The 24,247-nt window shown below is 38.4% G+C and overlaps 5 protein-coding genes across 9 annotated transcripts; 3 read left to right on the top strand and 2 right to left on the bottom strand.

The window, feature by feature from the left end:
• Positions 1–581: 581 nt before the first annotated feature.
• On the top strand, positions 582–5,109 carry Etl1 (SWI/SNF-related, matrix-associated actin-dependent regulator of chromatin, subfamily a, containing DEAD/H box 1). Its single transcript, XM_011636318.3, has 12 exons — positions 582–857; positions 1,228–1,409; positions 1,560–1,750; positions 1,840–2,068; positions 2,226–2,559; positions 2,636–2,910; positions 3,217–3,354; positions 3,442–3,765; positions 3,834–4,135; positions 4,223–4,435; positions 4,543–4,649; positions 4,714–5,109. The coding sequence occupies exons 1-12, from the start codon at positions 761–763 to the stop codon at positions 4,854–4,856; spliced, it is 2,535 nt and encodes an 844-aa protein (XP_011634620.2). The 5' UTR covers positions 582–760; the 3' UTR covers positions 4,857–5,109.
• Positions 5,110–5,398: 289 nt separating this feature from the next.
• Positions 5,399–9,389, bottom strand: Nup54 (nuclear pore complex protein Nup54). Its single transcript, XM_011636320.3, has 5 exons — positions 9,094–9,389; positions 7,021–7,539; positions 6,026–6,927; positions 5,719–5,946; positions 5,399–5,640 (listed from the first exon to the last, which is right to left on the bottom strand). Exons 1-5 carry the CDS (start codon positions 9,191–9,193, stop codon positions 5,518–5,520), a joined length of 1,872 nt encoding a protein of 623 aa, XP_011634622.2. The 5' UTR covers positions 9,194–9,389; the 3' UTR covers positions 5,399–5,517.
• Positions 8,184–9,109, top strand: LOC105425510 (uncharacterized). Of its 2 annotated transcripts, none has more exons than XM_089084228.1 (2): positions 8,184–8,343; positions 8,435–9,109. In XM_089084228.1, exon 2 carries the CDS (start codon positions 8,440–8,442, stop codon positions 8,812–8,814), a length of 375 nt encoding a protein of 124 aa, XP_088940354.1. In that variant the 5' UTR covers positions 8,184–8,343; positions 8,435–8,439; the 3' UTR covers positions 8,815–9,109. The 2 variants fall into 2 exon arrangements, with proteins under 2 accessions (XP_088940354.1, XP_088940353.1); XM_089084227.1 differs by having other exon boundaries at positions 8,422–9,109.
• Positions 9,390–10,743: 1,354 nt separating the features above from the next.
• On the bottom strand, positions 10,744–22,024 carry GABA-B-R1 (gamma-aminobutyric acid type B receptor subunit 1). Of its 4 annotated transcripts, XM_011636322.2 has the most exons (13): positions 21,223–22,019; positions 20,897–21,003; positions 18,280–18,378; positions 17,993–18,127; positions 17,683–17,853; positions 16,730–17,228; positions 16,518–16,645; positions 16,145–16,437; positions 15,764–16,007; positions 15,222–15,465; positions 14,691–15,085; positions 14,080–14,230; positions 10,744–11,760 (listed from the first exon to the last, which is right to left on the bottom strand). In XM_011636322.2, exons 1-13 carry the CDS (start codon positions 21,290–21,292, stop codon positions 11,717–11,719), a joined length of 2,580 nt encoding a protein of 859 aa, XP_011634624.2. In that variant the 5' UTR covers positions 21,293–22,019; the 3' UTR covers positions 10,744–11,716. The 4 variants fall into 4 exon arrangements, with proteins under 4 accessions (XP_011634624.2, XP_011634623.2, XP_011634625.2 ...); XM_011636321.2 differs by having other exon boundaries at positions 10,744–14,230; positions 21,223–22,022; XM_011636323.2 differs by having other exon boundaries at positions 10,744–14,230; positions 15,222–15,429; positions 21,223–22,018.
• Positions 22,025–22,243: 219 nt separating this feature from the next.
• LOC105425513 (Mediator complex subunit 22) lies at positions 22,244–24,244 on the top strand. The gene is made up of 2 exons (XM_011636324.3): positions 22,244–23,027; positions 23,765–24,244. Exons 1-2 carry the CDS (start codon positions 22,925–22,927, stop codon positions 24,082–24,084), a joined length of 423 nt encoding a protein of 140 aa, XP_011634626.1. The 5' UTR covers positions 22,244–22,924; the 3' UTR covers positions 24,085–24,244.
• Positions 24,245–24,247: the final 3 nt, after the last annotated feature.

The following is a 24,247-nucleotide window of genomic DNA, read 5'->3' as shown; positions in this document are numbered from 1 at the left end:
ACAGAAAATAAGTGACATTGAAGTCGATCTACGATTGATAGAAATAATTATGTAAGATGAGCTTTTAATTCATCGATTGATCAATCGCATAATCTGCAAATGCTGTTTTTATAGAGCAAAGTTGCATTTGCGCATAATACGATTTATTAAGCGATGAATTAAAAACTCGCCTATAATTATAATAAATATAATATTATAATGTCCTTAATTTTAATTTCAATTCAATTTACTCTTTCTTTTTTCTTAATTTTTAAACTTAACAGAACATAAAAAACTTAATATTATTTCTACTAACGTAAAAAAACTTTAATCTCGATTTAATATATTCATATAAAAATAATAATAATAATAATAATAATTAAAAGAATAATTCCATATCGTTCCTTTTACAAAAAGATAAAGAAGAAATGTGTGGACATATTTTATGTAAGGAGTCTTATATATAATTATTGTATCCTATTATATCTGAAAATTATATATAAAACATTTCTTGGGTACATGTCTATATTTTCTTCGTCAAAGTTTATTATTTTCTCAGTTCGGAATATTTCGGAAAATATCTCGAAGGTCGAACGTGTGGAAATCGGGCATAAAATACCATTCCGAACGTGGCGTTATCCGATCTACGTTCTACGTGTTTCTACGTAGCCCCGACGCGCTCGGCGATCTGCGATCCGCGCCGAGTGCGCCTGGCAGACGATTCCGAAAGTTATTCCGGAAAAATGTGTTTCTGCCAGCGTCCCTCGTACGGTTAGACGCGATGTCCGAGTCGAATTCGCTTAAAACGGACACAAGTAGTTCCAGCCTCCTGCGCCGATTTCGCTTTCAAAAAAAACAAACGAGGATCATGAATATGTGTAAGACGTTTCACGATTTCATCTCTTTTCCACCTTTTCCCCCTTTTTTTTTTACCATTGTTTCGTGTGGCAATCGATGTAATTGTCAGCAGCGCGTCCCCACCGCACCGTTTCCTCACCGTTTCCGCGAAAACGGTACTCGGCGACCGGTACCGTTGTTTCACTTTAGTAATTTTATATTTCAAAATTTATATTTTGATTCTGACCTTTTCAAACATTTGCAATCCTATTCTAAAATATGAATTACATTCATAATATGTAAGTCTAGCTATTGTTTTAATACGCGATTTAATGTCTCTTATCATCTTGTGTCCTATCTGTCATTTTGTGCTCTGGAGAGATGACATGTGTTTTTTTTTTGTAATTTTAGCTGATGAGGATAGTAATTTGGTAAGTTCTGATATACAGGTCCGCCGTAAGCCCGTAAATCGCATTGAAGATAGTGACAGCGACATCGGCAGTCCAGGTAAGCCAAGTTCGGACTGCAATGGCAAAGGTAAAGAGAATAAGATAAAGTACCTGACAACTTTGTATCCGCAAAACGATGTACTGGTGAGTCAGATTTTTTAAGCAGATCTTTTTGTCAAAGATAAATAGAAGTATTTAAATAATACAATCGTCTAATTAAGCTATTTCAATTATAAATATATTGTGATTTGTTAAATAAAAGTTCAACAAATCACATGTGAATAATTTTTTCAGCATATACAGGAAGTACTTACAAGTACCAATTGGAACGTCGAAGAGGCTGAAGAAGCGCTTAAAAAAAATAGAAAAAGAGGTTTAAAGCAATCTGCAAAAAGTAGCAAAAAGAAAAAAAGGAAATTAGATGTAGATGAAGATGTAGATATTGATTCAGATGAGGGAAATTATAAAGACAAAGTATTTAATAGGCATGTAGTCTCACAATAATTTCTATTCGCAATTAAATATATACAATTGTGAGATAAATAGTGAGATAATATTGTTATATATTTTACAGTGATGAAGATTCGGATATAGAAATATCTAATGAACTCACGGGTGACAAAAAGGCAGTTTTAGATTTTATGCAAACTGCTTTGCCTTCAGAGCTGCTTCTCATGGCTCAATGTTCTCAAAAAAGAGCTAACGCTATTATAGCTGTGAGACCATTTGAAGATTGGAGAGACTTAGTGAATAAATTTCAAAATACAAAATACTTAGATACAGAATTATTGAATGCAGCTCAGGTAAATTTGACGAAGTCAACTTGATATATAGTAAACTATATCTGTCCTCTACGAAGCTAACAAAGTTTGAATCAATTTTAATTAAACTTAAGAGATTTTCGTAATTCAGATAAAATATACATGTAGCTTTAATTTTATTTTTAATACGTACAAAAAGGTGTTACTATCTACACGACACGTAGTAGAACTTCTTATGAAAAAATGCTTTCGCCTGTCTACCAACATGGAGAAAGCTGTAGCTGCTGGAGCTTCGACTATAACAGAACAACCAAAAATGTTATCACCGAATTTAACATTGGCTCCATATCAAATGGTTGGTCTAAACTGGCTTGCTGTTATGCATGCACAGAATGTAAATGGTATATTAGCTGATGAAATGGGTCTAGGAAAAACGGTACAAGTGATAGCGTTTTTAACATATTTGAAAGAAGCTGATCTTCTCGATGAAAAAGACGGACCGCATTTGATTGTTGTTCCCAGTTCGACTATGGGTAACATAGCACATTTTGCAACGTTTGCAATACCACAAAAATCTTTTATAATATATTTACAAAGATCTTCTTTTAGAAAATTGGTTGGACGAGCTGGAAAGATGGTCGCCTAGCTTGAAGGTTGTACAGTATTATGGTTCTCAAGAGGAACGAAAAGAAATGCGAATGGGTTGGCGAAACGGTGATCTCGATGACGTTGATGTTTTGTTAACTACATATAATTTAATCTCTAGCACCCCGGAAGAGCGTAGATTGTTCCGCGTTATGCCGTTAAACTACGTAATCTTTGATGAAGCTCATATGCTCAAAAATATGAGCACTGTTAGATACGAAAATCTCGTCAGGATTAATGTACGTATTAATTATTGTTATGTTACAAGTAAAATATTGATCCTTGAAACAGGTTATCATTTATGTATTCCTTCGTTCATTCATTGAAGTGTCAACTTTTCACTTCAAATTTCTAATCAACTTCTCTTTCTCTCATACACACGGAGACGTATGTATGTATATGTTTGAAAGTCAGAATCTTTCAAATGCTTCACACAATCCCAAACGATTCAATCGCTTTCACATTAAGCCACGCATTGTATAATTAATTATGTATGTATATAGATATAAAAAAATTTTGTAATGAAATTTTTTTTATTTTTGAAGGCTAAACATCGAATTTTATTGACCGGTACGCCTCTACAAAATAATCTATTGGAATTAATATCTTTGTTAATATTTGTGATGCCTTCACTATTTGCTGGAAAACAAGCAGATTTAAAAAGCCTATTTTCTAAAAATACTGTAAGTCATTAAAAATGTATCAGTTATATTTTGTAAGTCGTTGTATACATTTATTCGTGATTTATGTGCTGTGAAATAAATTTTCAGAGAATATCGAGTGATAAGAAGGATGGAGAACAACCGTTATTCGAAAGAGAACAAGTTAAAAACGCAAAGAAAATTATGCGGCCTTTTGTCCTTCGACGACTTAAAAAGGAAGTTTTACGTGATTTACCCTATAAAAAAGATGAAATAATACGATGTGCATTAATTGAAAAGCAACAAAATATGTATGACAAGTTAGTCGCACAATTTTCGGCAGAGGCCAACGAAATTACGGATGTAAATGGAACTGGCATGATGATGCAACTAAGAAAGCTCGCCAATCATCCTCTTCTCGTACGTGATTATTACGATGAGAAAAAACTCAAGGTATGTAATCTGAGCAATTGTGGTTTTATTTCTTTAATCAGTTCTTAAGTTATCAATGTATTATGTAGACTATAGCAAGTAGACTGGCAAAAGAATCAGGCTATAAGCAAAAGAACCCAGAATACATCTTTGAAGAATTGATTTGGACATCTGATTATCAAATAAATCAATTAACTCGTATATACAAAAGTATAGCTGGATTTGGTTTGCCTCAAGAACTTATTCCTCAAGCTGGTAAACTGAAGGAACTAGACAAATTGCTGCCACAATTGAAAATAGATGGTCATAGAGTGCTTATTTTTAGCCAATTTACTATGGTATTAGATATACTCGAAGAATACTTAGCTATCAGGGGACAGACGTTCTTAAGGTTAGCAATAACTAATGTTTTTTACAAGATTGCTATGACTGCGTGTAATATCAGTTTGATTTTAAATGAATTTAACACATAAATTAGGCTAGATGGCAGTACACCAGTGACTGAGAGGCAAACTCTTATAAATGAATACACACAAGATCCGAGTATATTCATATTTTTATTATCAACAAGAGCTGGAGGTTTGGGGATCAATTTAACTGCTGCCGATACAGTTATAATACACGACATAGATTTCAATCCCTACAATGACAAACAAGCAGAAGATCGATGTCATCGTGTAGGACAAAAAAAGTATGCCTCACAAGATCTCTAGACATATTTTTTAATTTAGATAAAACATACATTTTTTAAATCATTTATTAAAATGAATATATCCAAGATGCTAAATTTTCTTGCAGACCGGTTACCATAATAAGATTGTTAAGCGAAGGCACGATAGAAGAAGGCATGTATGAAATAGCGCAAGAAAAATTGCATCTTGAACGACAAATTACTGAAAATGAAGGTAAGTGCAAAATATTTTGTTTTACAATAATAGGAGATATTAACAAAATGCATTTTGTTTACAGAAAATGAGAATGCAGATAAAAAATCGGTTTTAAAATTATTGAAAATGACCATAGGCCAGGATGTTCATAATAAATCTTTGTCATCACTAAAAAACACCAATAAAGGAATCGATGCAATAGGAAATGATGAAAATTGCAAATAAGGAACTTGATTCCGATTGTAATAATCATAATTTTGATATATTCCACTTATCTATATTGTACACATGTCAAATCATTGTAAACACACACGGAAGGATGAAATTGTATTTTGTAAAACATCCACTTTTTAACTTCAATTCAGCGATTCACTCGAAATATATCACGATTTGTAGATTTCTTATTTATATGTGTTGAACTATGTCCTTTTTAATTTTTATTATGTGCATTAAATCATTCCTTTATTTATCTACACAATATGCATTTTGTTTTATTTGATGTACCATGTTTTGCATTACTTATTTACAGCATCTTTTACATGATATTAAAAGTAATGTCGAATAAACAAAAGAAAAAAAATGTGTGCTTAAAAAAAATATGATTTTCTATCAAACTATATTTTTAAATTTTAATATAAAATTAAAAATGCAAATTAAAAATGAAAAATAATCATTTGCAACATTCAATCATTCATTCATGTCAAAATTCAATACAAAAGGAAAAAGGTTGTAGAAATCGCGTAGACGAAAAATAAATATGGCACGGCTTTGTGAAAAATACAAATAATTTTTACATAACTATAATCAATTATATAAACATTAATAAACACGCTCTTTTAGTTGTATAAAGACATAAAAAAAAAAATTTTATTATATATTACAATCCTCAGGATATACTTTGACTCATTAAAAGCTCCGACATTCCATCTTTAATAATTTTTAAACTTTCTAAATCAGCATTTATTGTCGAAATGAGCTGCGCCATGCCCTGCTGCTCCATACTTAAATACTGAAATAATAGAAAAGAAATTATTAGATGTATCTGATGATAATTTTCAGCTAAAGTAAGTAAAGAATGTCTTCTTACCGCTTTAATATCATCCTGCGCTATAGGATCCATCGTATATCTTTCTTGGTTTTGAATATCAATGTGCCGTCTCATTCTGAGCTGAGAGAGCATTTCACTAATTCTACCTTTATATTGCGTTGGAGCACTAATTTGCGAATGCATCGCTTCAAATCTTCGTGTTAGAACTTCTTCCTCCGGTTGTAAGGATAATCCAACTTTACGTGTAATTTCTTGCCGTACCAGCACCTTTGAGTAGAATTTCTATGATTACCAGACAGAAACATCGTAATCAGAATTAATAAGAGGAAATTGATCATCGCGATACCTGCAAAACCCTGTGCTGAAGTTCTAACAATGTACGTCTGTGTTCCTTAAGTCGGGCCTGCGTGGCCGTATGCTGTCTCTGCAAGCCTTGTATTTTTTCAGCCGCCATATCCAGAAACGCTCTATGCCTAGCGGTTTCCTCTTCTTGACATTTTAATCTGTGCTTGACTTGCTGAAAGCCGACCATAGGGACCGGAATATATAATTCCGGATTGGGATTGTCTAACTGTGCTTGCTTCCACAATCTGGCATCAATAGCGCAAGGTGGATTATCTAGGTACTCTTTTAACTGTGACGGATCAAGTTTCACCAGTGGAAATATATCTTCGACTCCGTTTTGTACCAATTGTTGCTTTTGCATAACTTGCGATAAGTACGCGACCAGCTCATTGGCAGGAATTTTCCTATAAGATCCGGTTATTCCTTTTTCCGATACATATACCGTTACTTGACTTTTGTTCTCCCCCGTTGATTTTACATTATCGACAGTTACTGTTAGATTGGGTTTATTCCCCAATAAACCATTAAGAAATACTATTAATTGCTGTTTTCCATCCTGTACATCCTTTTCTTTCTTATTAAAGCACAGTACCACTAAACCATCATTATTGTCAGCATCGGGTATGCGACTGTAACCAATGGCTTTGAATCTACATAATGAATTTTCCTGAGTAAGATCTATAGGCGGGGCATTTATGGAATAATAAGCCTTTCCTGTTCCCCACAACGCTTGAATAAGATTCCACCTGGCAATAGTATTATCTCGTTCGTCATTATACAATTGACAATTGAACACAGCATTATAGAGAGCTTCTGATGCAGTGTTCGAAGGCGGCTGCTGCTGCTGCTGCTGTTGTTGCTGAGGTTGCGTTAGTCCAGTACCAAATCCAGTGAATCCAGTTCCTATATATAAATGCAGTAAAATATTAGTGAAAATTAGAGAAAAAATATTGCAATATAAAAGCTTTTGTCTGGATACAAAAGATTTGACATTACCTGTTCCAAATCCACCAAATCCAGTGCCAGTGGTGGTAATTGGTTTATTTCCAAACGCTCCGAAACCTGTGGATGCACCGAAACCTGTTGAAGGAGTACTCGTAGTGCCGAATCCGCCAAACAGACTGGGTGCAGACGTAGTCGTAGTTGTCCCGAATCCACCAAAACCTCCGAAACTCAACGTTGACGTTGTCGCCGCTGTTCCAAAATTACCGAAACCGGTTGTGGAAGCAGGAGCACTGCCAAATGTCGAAGTTGTACCAAATCCAGTGGTTGCAGATGAAGCGGGAGTACTACCGAAAGCTGGTGCCGAGCCAAAGGCACTAGTCGGCGTGGCACCGAATGTAGGCGCGGCTCCAAAACCCGTGGTCGACGCGCTACCGAAGCCAGTGGCCGCTGGAGTACCAAATCCAGTGCCAGTACCAAATCCTGTCGTCTGAGTCGACGGCGTACCAAACAGACTTGGCGTCGAAGTCGTCGGTGTACTAAATCCAAAGGAAGGAGTCCCGAAACCTGCCACTTTAAAATTTGTAGTAGGTTAATGCTTTTGACAAGAACTGCAAAACATGCATATTAAACATCAATATTGGTATCATTCTAAAGATAGATTGAGCAAGAGTGATCATCTACGATTGAAATGAATCTTTAGCTTTGTATGTGAAGAACATGACCAATGATAGCTGGCTCAACCATTGCATCTTCTGGATATATGTATTCATTGCTTCTGTCAAACATATCAGTGAGCATTGAGTCACATGATTTTTGTTTAACATGAAGTTGGATGAAAGATATTTGCTATTTATGACATATTTTCTTCCTTGCTTATTTTACAGAAATAATTTTACATGTGACTTATATTTTTTAATGCAATTATATATATTGGGATATACTGCACAGACATATAATTATCTGTAGTTTATAGTACATTTAGAATATCGATATCCATACAAATATTTCTATATCAAAAATTCAAGAATAATTATAAAAATATATAAATTTTTAATAATATACTCATATAAAATAAAATATACAAGATGATATTTCCAAATCAACAAAATGAATTACAGGTAACATTTGGCAAAAGTATAAATAATTTTTATGCTAAGAAAATCTAAAAGAAACTAGTTTTCGATGTTTCAGTAAAATGTAATTTAATATGAAATTAACATACACTTTGAACAGGCTAATTTCTATGCACAATTGACACATAATTCACTCAAGACAGATGCTACATCAAACATCATTTTCCGTCATATCAAGTCAGTAGATGATTCTTCCACTGAAATTGTAAGCGAGCTTGGTACTACGGACATGGCAATCGGGGTATCTGTTACGATACTTTTACTTTTCCTGATTTTACTTCAATTCTTATGATAATCTGATTCAATTATCTTTACACAGGATGCAACCGCAGAGATTATGATAACGACACTTGGAAAGATCCCGAATGAGATGTATTATCTGGAGGACACGACTATCAGCAAAAAGGTTGCTGCTTACGGCACCGAGTCACGCATGATACTCGATCATAATCAGACCACATTGGCTTCGATAGAAGTCATTGAATCTGAAAGATATGCGGAACACACAACGTTGTTGACCGTTTTGCTGGTTACGTTCTTGATCATATTGCTGATGTGTTGCATCACGGCATGCATAATCGCGAGATCCAGGAGGCATGCCTCCTTAACCAAGAGTGACATCGAGTGCAGGCCAGACTGCAGGGGTGTGAATCAACCCCTGCTGAACAAAGATTCCGAGACGACGACCAGGACCAGTTCGACCAGAAACTGAAGAGAGAAGTCCTCGAAAATGCTTACCTCTTGAATTCCAATCCGACTCGAGACGACTTACAGCGGCACGATACTTAACCTCAAAATTGTTACACGCGGATTTCGCCGCGAATTAGCCAGGCACGAAAGCGCAGAAACGCGCCAATCGTATATCGCACGTTCGTCTTCTTACGTTTTATTACGACGAAGAGTCGGGATCTTTACACGAGAGAACGAAGAGGTCGAAAAAACGAAGGACGAGGAGAGTCGTGATCTCGGGACGAGACGAAGGGCGGCTTACCAGGTTTAACCGGCGTCGCCGTGGACGCCGGCGTGGTGCCGAATGCGAACGTGGGTGCCGGCGTCGACGTGGACGCCCCGAATCCGCTACCGAACGACATGCCGAGCTCCTCGCGATTCGGCCGAACGTCGCTACTCCGTGCTACTCGTGGCGATGTACCCACGTCGCGACGCGTGCGATCACTGCGCGATCATAAGCGATCACGAGCGCGCGATGACGACGGGCACGTCGAATTGCAACATGGCCGCTCGCACGTGCGATGAGGTTAGTTTCTCGCCGTTGCACTTCGCGCATTTTTTATCCTACCTTTCTCTACTCCCCCCCCCCCCCTCCCTTCACCCCTCCATGCTTTCTCTTTCTCTCTTTCAAAAACACACTTCAGTCCGTATTTTGAATTAAGGTATTCAAAGAAGTGAAGGACGAATTCAACTCTTGCTCTTGAAATTAAAAAAAAAAAAGTTCATTATGATTTATAAAACCTAATATTTCTCTAATTCAAAATCAGGAACAAAGAAATATTCTAAGCTCTAAAATATTCAAAAAGCAATTCATCAATGCAAAAAAATTGCTTTTATCAGAAACAAAGAAATATTCTAAGCTCTAAAATATTCAAAAGGCAATTCATCAATGCAAAAAGATTGCTTTTATGTCAACATAATTAAGAATCTCTTCGTCCCTCGAAAAAATCTTATGCCCATATTCTGAAGTCTTTTTTTTATCAATAAAAGTGTCTTTATCTCTAAAAGTGCTTACAGCCAATCAGAAGGCTTATAAACCATTTTTAAAGACAAGTTTATCGATAAAATGAATTCAGAATATAGACCTTCTCTAATTTCTCTCATTTCAATCGTATGCTGAACCTGTTTTAAGCACAGTAAGTGCAGCATCGTGCAACTGCGAGGAACAAATTTGGCGGGAGATTTAGCGCGCGTGTGCGCAGAAAATCTGCGCGGAGCGATTTTTCTTTTTTCAAACACGTCATATTTGAAATTCATTGTCGCTGATTATCGTGCCATTCAATGCGGAGGTCACGTCTGATCATGTCACATTTTGCTTACTGAAATTCATTTTTCGGAATGCTTTCGATCAAATTTCGATAAATGGAAATTTTTCATTTTTAACTGCTTAAACAAAATTTTAATTATACAACTTATTATATGACTATGTAATTATATAATTTATTTTCAATCTGATTCTTTTTTTCATATATTCAACACAATGAAAGATTAATAACTTTACTTACTTAATCAAATATTAAAAAAAATTTATTATTTCTGATCTTTCTTTCCTTATCAAATTTCTACATTAATAATGAAATTCAATTAATTTGATCGATAAATAATTCAACTAATGAAATTTCTAATCACATTTTGTTTATATATTATTTAATTTTTTTTTTTTTTTTTTTAATAGACTCGCTGATTAAATTAATCGCAATTTGATCGGAATCTCTCTCTTATTTAATTTGATATTTATACCAGTTGCTTTATACACATCACGTGTAAAATATATGAAATACACGCGACTCTCTTCAACATCATTGTTACGCATTTACCGATTCGTTCGTTTGTCCATTTTTACAAACATAAATAAAGATGCGAGAAAAGTATTCACAGGAGAGGGGGTATTGACGTATAAAAAAATTCCGACTGCGTTTAAATTTTCTTTATTAAAATCTCAACTCTAGAAACAACGTAGAGATATGAACGCTCGCGATCGCCTATCTTCGCTCGAGCCACGCGAGTTTCCGGATCGAGTAAACAATCTCAGGGTTCAGTAATAGGTAGAGCCTTCGATTTTTCAACGGATTTTTATAATTCAAAAACTTAAAAATAAATATCTCCATAATCTAACGTACATATATGTGATACTTTCGTTCAACAGTTCGATAGGACTATCGTATATGATGTATAATATAGCTAGACTTACAAGCGCCGTTTGCGCGGCAGTTGATCAGAATCGGGTAAATACGGTAAAAAATACTGCGTGGGTGAGCGCGCGTGGTAGAGATACCGTAAATGAGAAGAGTTTTACATCCGCTTTTTTTTTCCTTTTTTTTTTTTTTTCTTTTAAATATTGCCTACACATGGGATTTACGACGACAGACCTCGCATATACCTTCGGTTCGTGTGCCCCGAGAGGGAACACGCGATAAAACAGTTAAATAATTCGCGTAACGCGCACACGCCTCGACACCTCCGTAACTCTTTACTTTCATCTCTTTTTTTTCTCTCTCCTCCTCCCCCCTCCTCTCCCTTTTTGTTCCTTTTCCTCTTTCTAAGGCGCAGGTCGAATCGTATATCGAAACATATAAAACAATTCCACACGCTGCAAACTAACTTACAGTTTAAGATACGCGACGACGGCGGAGGGGGAGGGGGAGGGGGGGCGGGGGGGAGGGGGAGGGGGCGGGGGGGGGGGGGGACCCTCGCGAAATCGTATGTCTCGGACATTACAGAGAGAGAGAGAGTCATCACATTTTCACGTATTTTGGCGTGTTTCCGAAAGACTCGCGCGTCATAATATTCCGCGTATTGACCGTGCACGTATAGATTTAATACTAGTTTTAGAAGAGAGTTTTGTCGCAAGCGTAGCGCTCGTTTGTGTGTGTATTGCTTTGGCATCATAGTCGGTGCAGTTCGTACATTTCGGCGATGTGCTGCGTGCCTAAAAAAAAGACAAAGGATCAAAAACACCATAAATCTCGCGGAGGTAAGACCGATTCGCTGATGCTGAATCCGTCCGTGAATGAATTTGGAAGTCGGGAAATGTTCTACGTTCGTCTAGCCGTAGGTATCCGAAAACGACATCCCACACGGCGTACGGTCTGCTCTGTCAAAAATGTTCATCAAAAATTAACAATCACGCGTGTGTCCCGACTTACGTGACTAAAACGGCAAAAGTAAGTAACACTTCACCTCATCAAGACTCCCAAATTATTAACGAACGGCATGGAATTCGTAAGCATTTAAATCTCGTTAGAGCATAGAGTTCGCGTTCAACTGCGGCGTTCAATCGCGGCGTTAATCCGATTGGAAGGACCAAATCGCAATTTTCTTGGTCCTTTTTTTTGGTCTTTTTATCAAATTTGGGAGTACGCTTCATGAGGTTTACAACAACGTTCGATGCTGTGTACACAATTAACACGACACTTTTCTAACGAGATTTAACTGCAATAAACTGAGTCATATGAGCGTAAGAAGATTATTTTAGGCCTAACGTAAATATTATAAATTGCTTCGTGTGTAAGTACGTGCTCTGTAACAAATGATAAATATGTTATAAACATCATCCTGAGCCAGTCAAATTCAATTTGCAATTATGGCCGCGGTATACCTATACCGGGTGAACAATACATTTTTTTTTTTTTTTTACTTTAATCATAACATGTCTACTATATTTATATACATATTGTGCGTTTCAAAATATATATTTATATTCCTTGCTATCCTGTTCGGAATTAGAAAGATAAATATTTCCATGTGATAAATAGTCCACAAGAGAATTACCCGATATATAAGAATTAACTTCAATTCCTTTGTCCTCTTTAGAGAAGGAATAACAAATTTCGCCGTTAAATTTCACCGTTCAGCAAACACGTTTTATTTTCTTCATCTTTTATAACTTTTTTTTTATTTTTCTGTTAAAATTTATTTATTTTTAAGGAAAATAGATCAAGATATACGTTTTTCACTGAAAAGGATAATAACAGCTCAAAAAACTTCGTTCGTTATATTTCTCTTTATATAATTTCTCGATAAAAGAGTTAAAAGTCAACATGTAAAATACTCAAAAGCTCTGTCCCTGAAAGCGTTATTCCGGGGTAACTTGGTCCATAGGATAAGATTGTATTACGCTAAGGAGATCTATTATAGTTGAGTACTTTCTCACAGGTGAACGAAAGGTGCACCTGATAATTTTACAAACATCCAATCTCGGGCATCTACACAACAGCTATTTAGGAATCGATACATATAAATATATATATATATATATATATATATACGACATTCTATAGATAATTCATCTGAGACAGTAGATAATTATAGAAAGAATATCGTCAAAAATGTAGGAGGTCGTCAACTTTCACAAAATTTTCATAAAACATAGGCCAAATTTTCACTAGATTGTGTATTTCTCATTTATCTAAATTCACAGAACAAGAGAGTTCACTCAGATAAAAATTACTATTTATATGCGTATTAATCCGATATATCGTTTGCATATTTAATATTTAGAGATATACACTAAAACTATGAAATTAGTTTGTCTTCTTCCTAAAGCGATAAACTATATAAATTATATCAACAATCTAAAAAAATTCTTCAAACAATTTGATTTGAAGAGTTAACATCGATATCAACATGACATTAACATCTCATTCGTTTCTTTCATTATTGTACTAATAGATTTTTTTTTTTATACAGATTTATTTAGATTCTCACCGAGCACCTGGTAGGAGATGACGCAACATAATTTATCGTGCTTAAACTGCGTGCTGGAAAATGCACGTGCCATCACTTTTAACAACTTAAAATCGCGATTCAATTCCAGACGTTTCATTATTCTTTCAAAATATAGCCACAAATATAGCAAAGATAACAGCCACTCGATACTTCATCGTCTATGTCGCGTTTGCGGTGTAGTCCGGTCGTGTACTCCGGTCACTTCAACGAGACATTGCCTGAGAGTGCATCGTGGTGAAGAAACAAGAGTACGTACCCATCGATACTTACGACAAATAATACCACCCCGGAAATATTCGTTCGTTTTAAAAGCGAAGCGTAATGATAATCACCGAGATCGATCGAAAAGAACTTTTAGGTCCCAAATGTATCGCGCGAATGAACGAGGACGTCCGTGGCGGCCTGACTTTACTCGTGTGTGTGTATGTATGTGTGGGGCGAGGTTATAAGTACGTCTCTGAAAATTCAACATCAGAAGCGGAAGCGCGAGAAGATTTTGTACAAATGGAAATACCCCCACCGATAGCACTGTCCGACGTTCCCTCGCCGGTCGGATAGTCAGCGATGATGAAGGACTGCTTGGGCTGACCTTGCCTGCAGCGACTCGTCGTACCTTTCAGGGCGTCGCGTTCAGCCAGCTTCTGCTTGATGGTCAGAATCTTTTCCTCCTTCTGAAATGCACATGGATGGAATATGCGGGAATGATGAGAAAATAACGTACAATGCCGCACGCTAAAAGCAGAATAAATGCAACGCGCAGATTTGACTTTTGACGTAGATTTAAATGGCACTAAGCAGATTTAAGTAGATTGTAATTCATTTATCTGTCAGAAATAAAGTGGTTATTTCTGACCGTAATATTTTTTTCGAATATCTAAAGCGTAAGATTCTTAAATTTTCCAACATTCCAATATTCCATCAAAATAACAAAGATAAAAATTGATAAAAAGAAGAAAATTTCAAAATTCTGTCTAAGAAAAAAAAAAAGATATTAATTTAGAAAATAAAGATGGTCGAAAATGATCACTCAGCATGATGCTATTTTTAGCATTAAACATTCGCATTGTAAACTGAGCCTACTTTATCATTAAGGGAAATTTCATTTTTCCAACGTCGACATTTTATTCTTACCGCGGCGATGAGTTTTTGAAGCTCGTCGTTCTCGTTGAGCAACTTCTGATATTTCTCTTCCTCCTCCTTGGATACCGCACCATCCGGATTATATCTCGACTCGGACTTGTCTCTGGGATGCCTGATCACTTCGATGACCTTCGGCACGAAGATGAGCGCCATGCTGAGGAAGCAACAGAAGATGGTAGCCAGTGCCGAAAATGCATAACTCGCGTCCTGCTGGCTAGAGATCACCATTACCACAGGTACCGTTATGAGACATAGAACTACGATATTATATATCGACATTCCCACATATCTGGAATCATTGATCAGTTTGATTTTGATGCTTCTCGTCTCGTAAGATAGAAAGAGCCCGAAAGCAAGGACAATGCCTTTGTAACCGTAGATCAAGCCTGGAAGAGATATTCACAATTACGATTTTCATCATAAAGTGCATCAAATGCATAAAATTATGTCGGTTCGCGTATGAAAAAAAAAAAAAAAAAACCTTTGTACCGCGTTGCTCTTTGAACCAAGAGTCGCACTCACCGAGCCACAGACTGTTATGTTCGCTCTCGCAATGCTCCAATTCGGGTTTGATCATTGCGTCCTCGTCTCCGAAAGGAGGCAGTTCCAGCGAGAAGGTCTCGATCCTTCGACGTAACGGATCAACCACCTGCCAGGTGACGAGGAGGATGATATCCACCGACAGCAATCCGCCCAGCATAACGTACAGCTTCCACGGCTCAATCTTCTTCTGTATAGACGAAACTTTTTGTTTAGCCGTCAATGACTAAAAGGAATCGAGAATAGGTTAAAGATGCGGGACATACGAGCGGGAACAGCAAACCATGCAGGATGGTTCCATCTTCGTGAGAAACTAAAAATCAGTCTCGTTACTAGTGAGGAACTCAAGGGGAAAAGCGGTACGATTGTCTTCGCGGGGGGTGCCTGGTGAAAGGAAGGAGGCAGAACCTGGCTTCGGAACCTGTTTCGTCTCTCGCGATGCATCTCGCGAATATTCCAAAGATCACTCGTACCGCTTTACCAACGGAGACTCGATTACCCGCAGTCAGAGTTTTGCGACTTACTTTTCCTTGATCGGCTTTCGCCTTCGTAGAAAGCCGATGGACCCTCCACACCTTGCTAAACATGGCACCGAACGCGAGGGTGAAGCCGACCGACATCGTCCACGCTCTGGCTTGGCAGATGATCAAAAACTGCCACGGCGTCACGAACCTACCGTCAATTCCTATACACAGCACCGCCAAGAAGCAGCCTATTATTCCCACCAGCATTATCGTGTTCGCGGTGGGATGAGACGAATATATAACTCTGAAAAGTAGACATCGGTCGGGTGTATAGCTATCGATTGTAGATTGCAGCCCGGCTCGATGCTGGTATATGTATCAGATAACGTACGTTAACGAATGCAGCACGATATAGTATACATATAGTACAGTATAGTGTACCTCCGGTGCCTATTATAGACGTTAAATACGATCAATTCGATGGCTATCACGATACCCAGCGCCGACAAGGTCGCCATACTTATGAATAAGGGCAGTGACACCGTTCTCAAAACGGTTCTTATTATCGTTCTGTCCTGCGGCACCTTGCCGCCGATCCATCGCTCCACGTTACGCCACGTAAGGTTGTCACTCTGCGTATCATAATATCCTAACTTGACGTACTTCCCGTCGATCACCTGCTCGATCTGCGTCAGAGCGATCCTGTCGCCCTGCGAGCTGAACGCCACGTAACCCTGCGGGAAAAAGGATCTTAACATCGGAAATTGCGGAACGAGAAATCGACGACTAGAATCCAGCCGCGTACTCTACGTACGGAAACTCCGAGGAACTGGGTCGAGTTTACCGCCGCGTATATCTCGTCGGCGATCTCTTTGTTGTCGTAAGTAAAGTTCTTCAAATTCTTCCCCATCTTGCTTAGCCTTTCCATAGTTCTGTTGAACGCTGATGGCAGAGACAGAAAAGGAGAAGAGCCCGGTTAAAAGAAAAAAACGATCAATCGTCAACCCTCCCCCGAGAAAAACTCACCCAGAGCGACGGACCAGACGGCGTCGTAGGCGAGAGGCGCCTCTTGGTATCCTTCCGGATATCGATTGTTGTCTATGTCGTAACCCTCGTCCTTCAGCTGCTGGTTCAATCTCTTTCGAAAGTCCTCGGCGGTCATGCCGCTGATTGTCGTGTCGTTATTCTGATTCCACATGAGGGCCTCGGTGGTCAAATGTCCCTCCGCCGCCATACGCATCTGCTCCTTCGTGCAGGCGATGCCCTCCCTCTCCAGGTTGATCTCGAACCAGTCGTCCTCGTACCAGCCGATGAAGAACCACACGTAGGACTGGCCGTACAGCTTCTGATTGTAAAGCTCGCAGAGAACCCGTCTCGCGGCTACCACGTAGAACAGGCCGACGATTATCCGCGCGTCTTGACGCCGTAGATTTTTCACCGCGTCCGTGGGATCCGACAGGAAGCTCTGGCGAGTGACTATCTCTATCCCGGCTTCCTTACACCGCGCTTCTAGATCTTCAACGGTCTGCGATAATTTCAGGGATCAGACATATTCTTTGTACTACGGGGATGATTCTTTACATAAAGGACGAATATTAACCCTCCTTAATCCGACCAGCTTGCTTTCAACAATAAGACAGACGTTATACAAGGTTATATAAAGGTATATTTTCTTAAAGTTCTTTATCAAAGTGTTGAAAGTCTGTTTCGCAAATCTGAGGGGAAATTTTACTTCTTTTATTTTTAATCTTTTAAGTTTTTAAAGTTTACAAGTTTTTTTTTAAAAAAATTGTAATGGAGATGATTTTAAATAGGGGCTGTAGATGTAAAAAAAGAATATCAAAAGAGTCGAGTCAAAATCTGTAAAAATCTCGACTAAAAAAACGAAAATAGGAGGAAAATTTTAATGAGGGAAGCTACTTCAGTTTACTCTTCGAGAAATGAAAAGATAAGCGGAATGCGGATTTTGACCTTCTTACCGATATGAACACCTCTTCGGCTTGCTGGAGTATCGCTACCCGAGACCAACCGAATTTTTGCAACAGTTTGATTCTCGTGGGGTTGTGCACGGTGGCGGAGGGATGCGTCCTGAACAGGGTCGGGAATCGATTTCGATCGGACAACGCCGGCGAGGATGCACCGTAACAGAGCTAAGGGACAAACGTCGGCAAATGGCCTTCATATTTCCCTTTTATTTTTTTATTTTCTTTTTTTTTCCACGATATACACGATCGCGAGATTCGCGCGAACGAGAAAAAAAGTTTCGGATAGGAGAAGGTAGATACTCACCACCACCAGGTTCCACATCTTCGCCGCCTCGGCGACCGTAGTGCAAACCGTGCTGCACCCGGCCAACAGCATTAATTTATACGGTGGAAAGTATAGTAAGTTGTACATCACGGATGCGCCGAGGCCGGGCTCGCACTGAAATGCAATAAATTACAGAGGGTAATTTCATCGCGAGGCGGCGGCGGCGACGGCGGCGGCGGCGACGACGACGACGACGACGACGACGACGACGACGACGACCATCGTTCGCCATTATAATGCCATTAAACGCATCTTCGTGAGTTTACCTCGCTATCGTTGGAATGGAGGTGCAGCCTATATCCGCGTAACAAGTTCTTTTCACGATTAACGTCCTCTAAGGCCAGGCGAGCAGCTGGCATGCAAGCCTGTTGAATAAATGATAATGCAATTCAGCTTGATTAACCCTCTAATTTGATGAGTCGGCTTGCATGCGGGGGCGAAAGCCGTGCCGTTTCGTGCACGGCTTTCGCCCGCGGCTGAAAATTCCAAAGTACGCAGAAGGGACGCGATTGCGGCATTATAAATATTTAAAATAAAAAGCGTTAAATTTTTTACACTCAAATAACAGAAGAAATAGAAGAATATTCATAAAAGAAATGGAAATAGATTTTCAAGGCGTATTGCGTTTTATCTGAAACGCAATACGCCTTTCATTTGTATGAAGTTTATATTAAGTTATAAAAATTTATAAAATTTCACTAAATTAAAAAAAGTTATAAAATATTTTTCTATTCAAAGACTGCTAATTTTTTTTGATAAATTTTCGGGAGAATTTTTCGAAACATTTCGGTAAATATTAATTTACCGAGATTTTTCTTTATGCATTTGTTAATTTTACGCGTTAAAATATTTATTATATTAGTTAATTTTTAATTAACAAAAAAATAAAGTAAGTATACAGCATCATAAAAGAGTGTTATCGATTATTTTTGTAAACTTTCAAACGCGTTTTGTTGATTTAACAAAAGTATCTCGCTAATGAACGCTTCACAGAACTTCCTCGGTACGTTACAGATAATAATAATAATCCGGAAGAAAATACGTCTCGTACAACGAGAAAACTAGGGGAGCGATAGCAGACTGACAACTTTCCGATTGTTATTATTATTATTATTATCGTTTCGCTGTAAATCCAAGAGTTTTCGCCGTTTACAGAGAAAATGCGTGATCTTATTAGATTCGCTGAGAATCTTTTACTGGATCCCGGGAAATTCACCGGATTTAAGAACGCATTTTCCAATCGATTTCGTCGATTTCGAACGTGCAGTAAGGAAAAACATTTCTCTTCCCCTCGGCAGTAAACTTCTTCGCGTTCACGAAGGAACTTCGGGAATCTGATCTCTTGAAAGTTTCGAAACGACACGCGAAGTTTGTCGGAAATTTTACCCGTGCTGTCGATGTCACAAGGTCGTTCATCGAACAATTCGCGAGCAAACGAAAGGCAGTAGACGGGAGGAAACGAGGGTGGCTGCAAGCAATCGTGATATCGCGTACAACAATCTGTCTTTCTTCGCAAATACACGTCCCGAGACACGACACGACATGTGTTATCAAATGTATGATGCTATCGCCACGAGATAAACAGAAAGAAGATATTCATAAATTTGATTGAGTTTCTACAAATATTTTAACTTTCGTAAAAGAAATAACTTCACATATTCTGAATACATTGTGATAAAAGTGATTTAAATGTGGCCAATTAAGTTAGCTTCTAAATCACTTTTAGAGGCATTTTTATCGATAAAAGTGAGTTGAGAATACGGGCTATAATTACGGGCTTGTATCTTCATCAATTTATTTTATCTTCGTTTAATATTGAATTTGGCTTTTGAAAGATTCAAGTAAATCGATAATTAATTCTGAAATACACCATTGCAGCGTTAAGTACTCAATTTCATTTTATCACTATTTAATTTCACAAAGAGAAAAAAAATATAGCGACTTTATAGATCGTGACATTTTCTTTTCGTCTAAAATAAAAAGATTCGTCTCGACAGTAGAAATTATAAAATTGTGGAACACAGTTTTAGAATCGTCTAGACGAAAGTGCAGTTGTAATATGTACATATCTCGGATGTAAGGTCGCAGAGTGATATAAAAATCGAAAAAACAAAATCTTTTTTTGAAGAAAATGAAAGGAAGGCACAACCATAGCACAGTCATCGTAATACATTCTGCAAACATGGATATTCTCCTAGCAATTTTTTCATCTTTTTTAAAGATTTGCCATTTGCGTATTTGTATTAAAAAAAATAAGAAACGTAAGCAAAACATAGAGAGTGGGTGCGGCCTAAACAAGGAAGAGCTAGAATTTTTTTAATAACTTGATCCCCCTGAAATCTATGAAACAAATCACGAGGAATTTTTAAGGATATATTTCTCAACTTAATATTACGGAAGGAATTTCATCGTTCTCCTCAACACCTTTTGGCACAGCGTTAGATATACGCGATAACTTTGCGCGCTCGCGGGTTTACTTATCTGCCCAGTGATTGGTTCGTCGTAATAGTTGCAAAAATAGGAATTGGATCAACTCGAACGACTGCGACTGCGATTGCGTTGCTCGACTGGAAGTAACCTTCCAAGCGACTGTATGACAGTATCTTATAGTGAATTTTACAATACAATTGTAAATATAATTGAGAATATGTCACAATACAACATAGAATATGCTTTACAATATAATACAATAGAAGTAACTTTATCATTTCTATTGTAGACGACCCTTATAATACCCTTATAATGGACGCGAAAGAACGCTTTCAACAACGTTGTCGAGCAAATGTCCGGCTAAGCAAGAGCTCGCCTCTTTGACGTCTTAGCGATTTTTGCGGTTGCATTTTCAGGAGCAAAGGGAGGATCACGTCGAGGGGTTCCTCTTACCTGGCCGCCCTGCCAGCCGCCCTCGCCGGCGATGGGAAAGATACCGCCGATGTGCAGGACGTTCTCCTCCTCGTAGTCGGGCGGTAGCGACGCCTCGGTCCAGAGCGCTGTCATTAAAGTGACAATTAAGCCCAATAACATCGCGCATTGTCGTGGAAGGCCGCTCGCCATTCCGCCAGCAGCGTCTTGCTCTCGCGCGCGCTCGCTAAAATCGTACGTCTCTCTCCCCCCCCTTATCCTCTCTCGCTCGCTCGCTCGCTCGCTCGCTCTCTCTCTCTCTCTCTCTCTCTCTCCCTCCCTCTCTTTAGTTCTTTTCTACGACATACCGGGTGTAGTGGGACACGTAGTGGCAAAATCGGTGGTGTGCAGTGTCGTTGAGAAAGCGCTCACTGCCATCGTCCTCGCCCGATCGACCTCGTCGCTCGACTAATCGAACACCCTCTTTCTGTCTGTCTATCTCTCTCTCTCTCTTTCTCTTTCTTTCCCTTCCCTCTTTCTCTCCCTTTCTTTCTCACCCACTCCCTCTTTCGTCGCGTCGCGACGTTGCTGCGTGCGCGTTCGATCGCCCGCGAATCTCCTCGCGCGAACGTCACTCTTCTCTTGCGTCCTTCGTCCTTATTCCCCTCTGACGTTTCTTATTTTACACTTTTTCTCTCTCTCTCTCTCTCTTCTTCTACCTTTCTCTTTTTCTTTCGCTGCGATCGACCAAAATCAATTCCGAAGCACAGTTCCCTTTCTCGCCTTTCGAAGTTTCCTTCGTTCTTGATTCAATCCGTCGCAGATTCACGTTCTTCCCCGAGACGTCTCCCCCGCGATCTTCGCACTTCCGGAGATAAAGGAGACCGGGACTGAGAGTCCTCGAGAGTGAAGCACTCGCCGACGTTCCGTTCTCGCGCGGGTTACTCGTCGCGCGCGAGTGGCAGCCGAGGGTGGCCACTTCCGGAGATATATCGGGACCGTGAGCGATTCGATCCCCGTCTCCGTCGGACAAGTGCGCGCGAGGCACGACGCAATTCGCGGTCACACTGCGGCCGAAGAAACGGAGGGGACGGCACGCTCGTACTTCCGGTCTCGTGCAAGGGCACACTCTATCTTCGCGTGGCCGGGAATTTCGCGTGGTAGCGCGGAGGGCTTTAGCGGCCGAGCGCGCTTCGCGGGCGTATTCATATCGATTCCCAACCCCTCGGAGGGTCACCGGGGAGCCGAGTAGGGGTGGGTAGGTTGAAGTGGAACGGCGGACGGGAGGATGAGACGAGACCGCGAAAGGGTGAGGGAGAGGATGGCTCCGTGAAAACCGGTGCTCACCTTCGCGCGAAAATCAATATGGCGCGGGCGATTCGAGTGACAATTTTATCCAACCGCGTTGGATAAAATTCGAATAAATTTAATTTCCTTATCGATCATCTTTTGCCTCGATAATTGAGATTTTTTTTTAATTCTGAAATGCTCTCTCCTAGCGAAACGCGGTTACGTGATAATGATGATAATAATGATTACGATTAGTTTAGGACGTATCAGTTGGTTCTGTCAAGATGGCCGATCTGTCAATACGATCTAATGTGTATAATCGCAAATAATCATTTTTATCTCCTTTGGGAATATAAGATTGAAAATTAATAATTATAATATAGAGGAATAAAGAAAGTATTAAAATAATTATTGTAAAATTTTTATTATGAAAAATTCAATAATGTTTTATTTGATAATTATACTAGACTGATAACAAGCTATCATCTTTAAACATTTCTTATTCCCTTTCCGCTGTCAAGTGTACGTCTTGTTAGAATGAAGGTTGTCGTCCATCCAGTGATATTTTTCATCGCGAGAAATATACCTACCTTGAAGCGTAACAGGAGAGAAGAGGAGAGAGCGTGCGTATAACTCGTGCCATTGTGCGCATGTGCGAGGTTTGCCTCGCTATCTCGCTTTTCTTTCGAGACGTCTATCTTCCGATGCTCCGGGCCGAAGATGTCGGTTGGTTGACAGTTTGGTTGACAGCACGTGTTATTTTGTTTTCGATGCGACGCGATGGCTACGCAACGTGCGCTTCCTCAGAGTAAAGAGGCGTTATTGAAGTCGTACATGACGAGATTGAAGGACGATGTGAAGTCGATGCTGGATAATTTCGAAGGTATTCTCTAACCTGTATCCTAACCTCGTCGTTCGTATGTGTCTTCGCTTGGAATAATCAAGCTTTTTCTAGCTGAATCCTACAAACTCTCTATAGCTTTTCTCTATTTTTTCATTTTTTAATTTCTCTCTAATTTAATTGCACATCAATTTTAATTGCAGAAAATACAATATAGTGCCATTATGAGAAACGAGCCGGTTATATTGCTCTTTGATTATTTCAATTTCATGTCCAATTATTAGGATTTTCATTCTTTGAAGAATGCAGCGATGCTACCTGTTTAACTCATTAGCTTGGAATTTGATTTTGTTTTTTAAAAAAATATTTAACCCCTTATAAGACTTTATGTAAGATTAAAAATATGATTGCGATTTTATGCTCGACAAGTGATTGCTTTATTATCAAGTTACTTGGATCCTAATAATATCAGTTATAATTTCTTAAAAATATTTTACGTCCTTAGATAATACATAAATTTTAACAGTCTATTCGATTCATTTTTATATTCTTCCGAGTTAAATATAATATTTAGATGTTAAAAGTTACATAAAACAGTAAAATATATCAGTATTAGGCGCTTAGCATTATTTAATAATCACATATAATAAATATAACTTCATATGTGTATCAAAATTGAAAAGAGAATATTCATACGACATATTATTAATTAAATCTGAAAATTATGCTACCTTTATAATCCATATCCATGTTATTAATTTAATATTATTTATTTCCAGAGATAATTAAACTTGCAAAAGGTGAAAATGATTCTCAATTATCTCGAATGACGCAATGTGAACAGGACACGTATGAAATGCATGTCAGAGCAGCCAATATTGTGCGTGCCGGCGAATCATTAATGAAATTAGTCTCTGACATAAAGCAATATTTAATATTAAATGATTTTCCCTCTGTAAATGAAGCTATAATACAAAATGGCAAATTATTCAGGACTAAACAAGTAGAATGTGATCAAAAATTGGCCTCCTTGAGGGATGACATGGCTACGGATTTATATGATCTGGAAGAAGAATATTATACTTCGATATACAAATAATACTAATTTAAATTTAGCATTAGTTTGACATTAGTTTAAGTTTAATTTAAATCCTAGTCCTGTAATATATGTGAGTTTCTTTTTTAATCCCGATCATAAACTGATTCTCATCTTGTACATTGTTCATTTATTTATAAATAAATAGGATTAATTTTTATAACGC

Source organism: Pogonomyrmex barbatus, unplaced genomic scaffold (genome assembly GCF_055798465.1).
Source record: "Pogonomyrmex barbatus isolate J1 unplaced genomic scaffold, ASM5579846v1 scaffold8, whole genome shotgun sequence".
Taxonomy (NCBI): Eukaryota; Metazoa; Arthropoda; class Insecta; order Hymenoptera; family Formicidae; genus Pogonomyrmex; species Pogonomyrmex barbatus.
The sequence above is the reverse complement of the archived record's forward strand: the minus strand, read 5'-3'. Positions and strand labels throughout refer to the sequence as shown.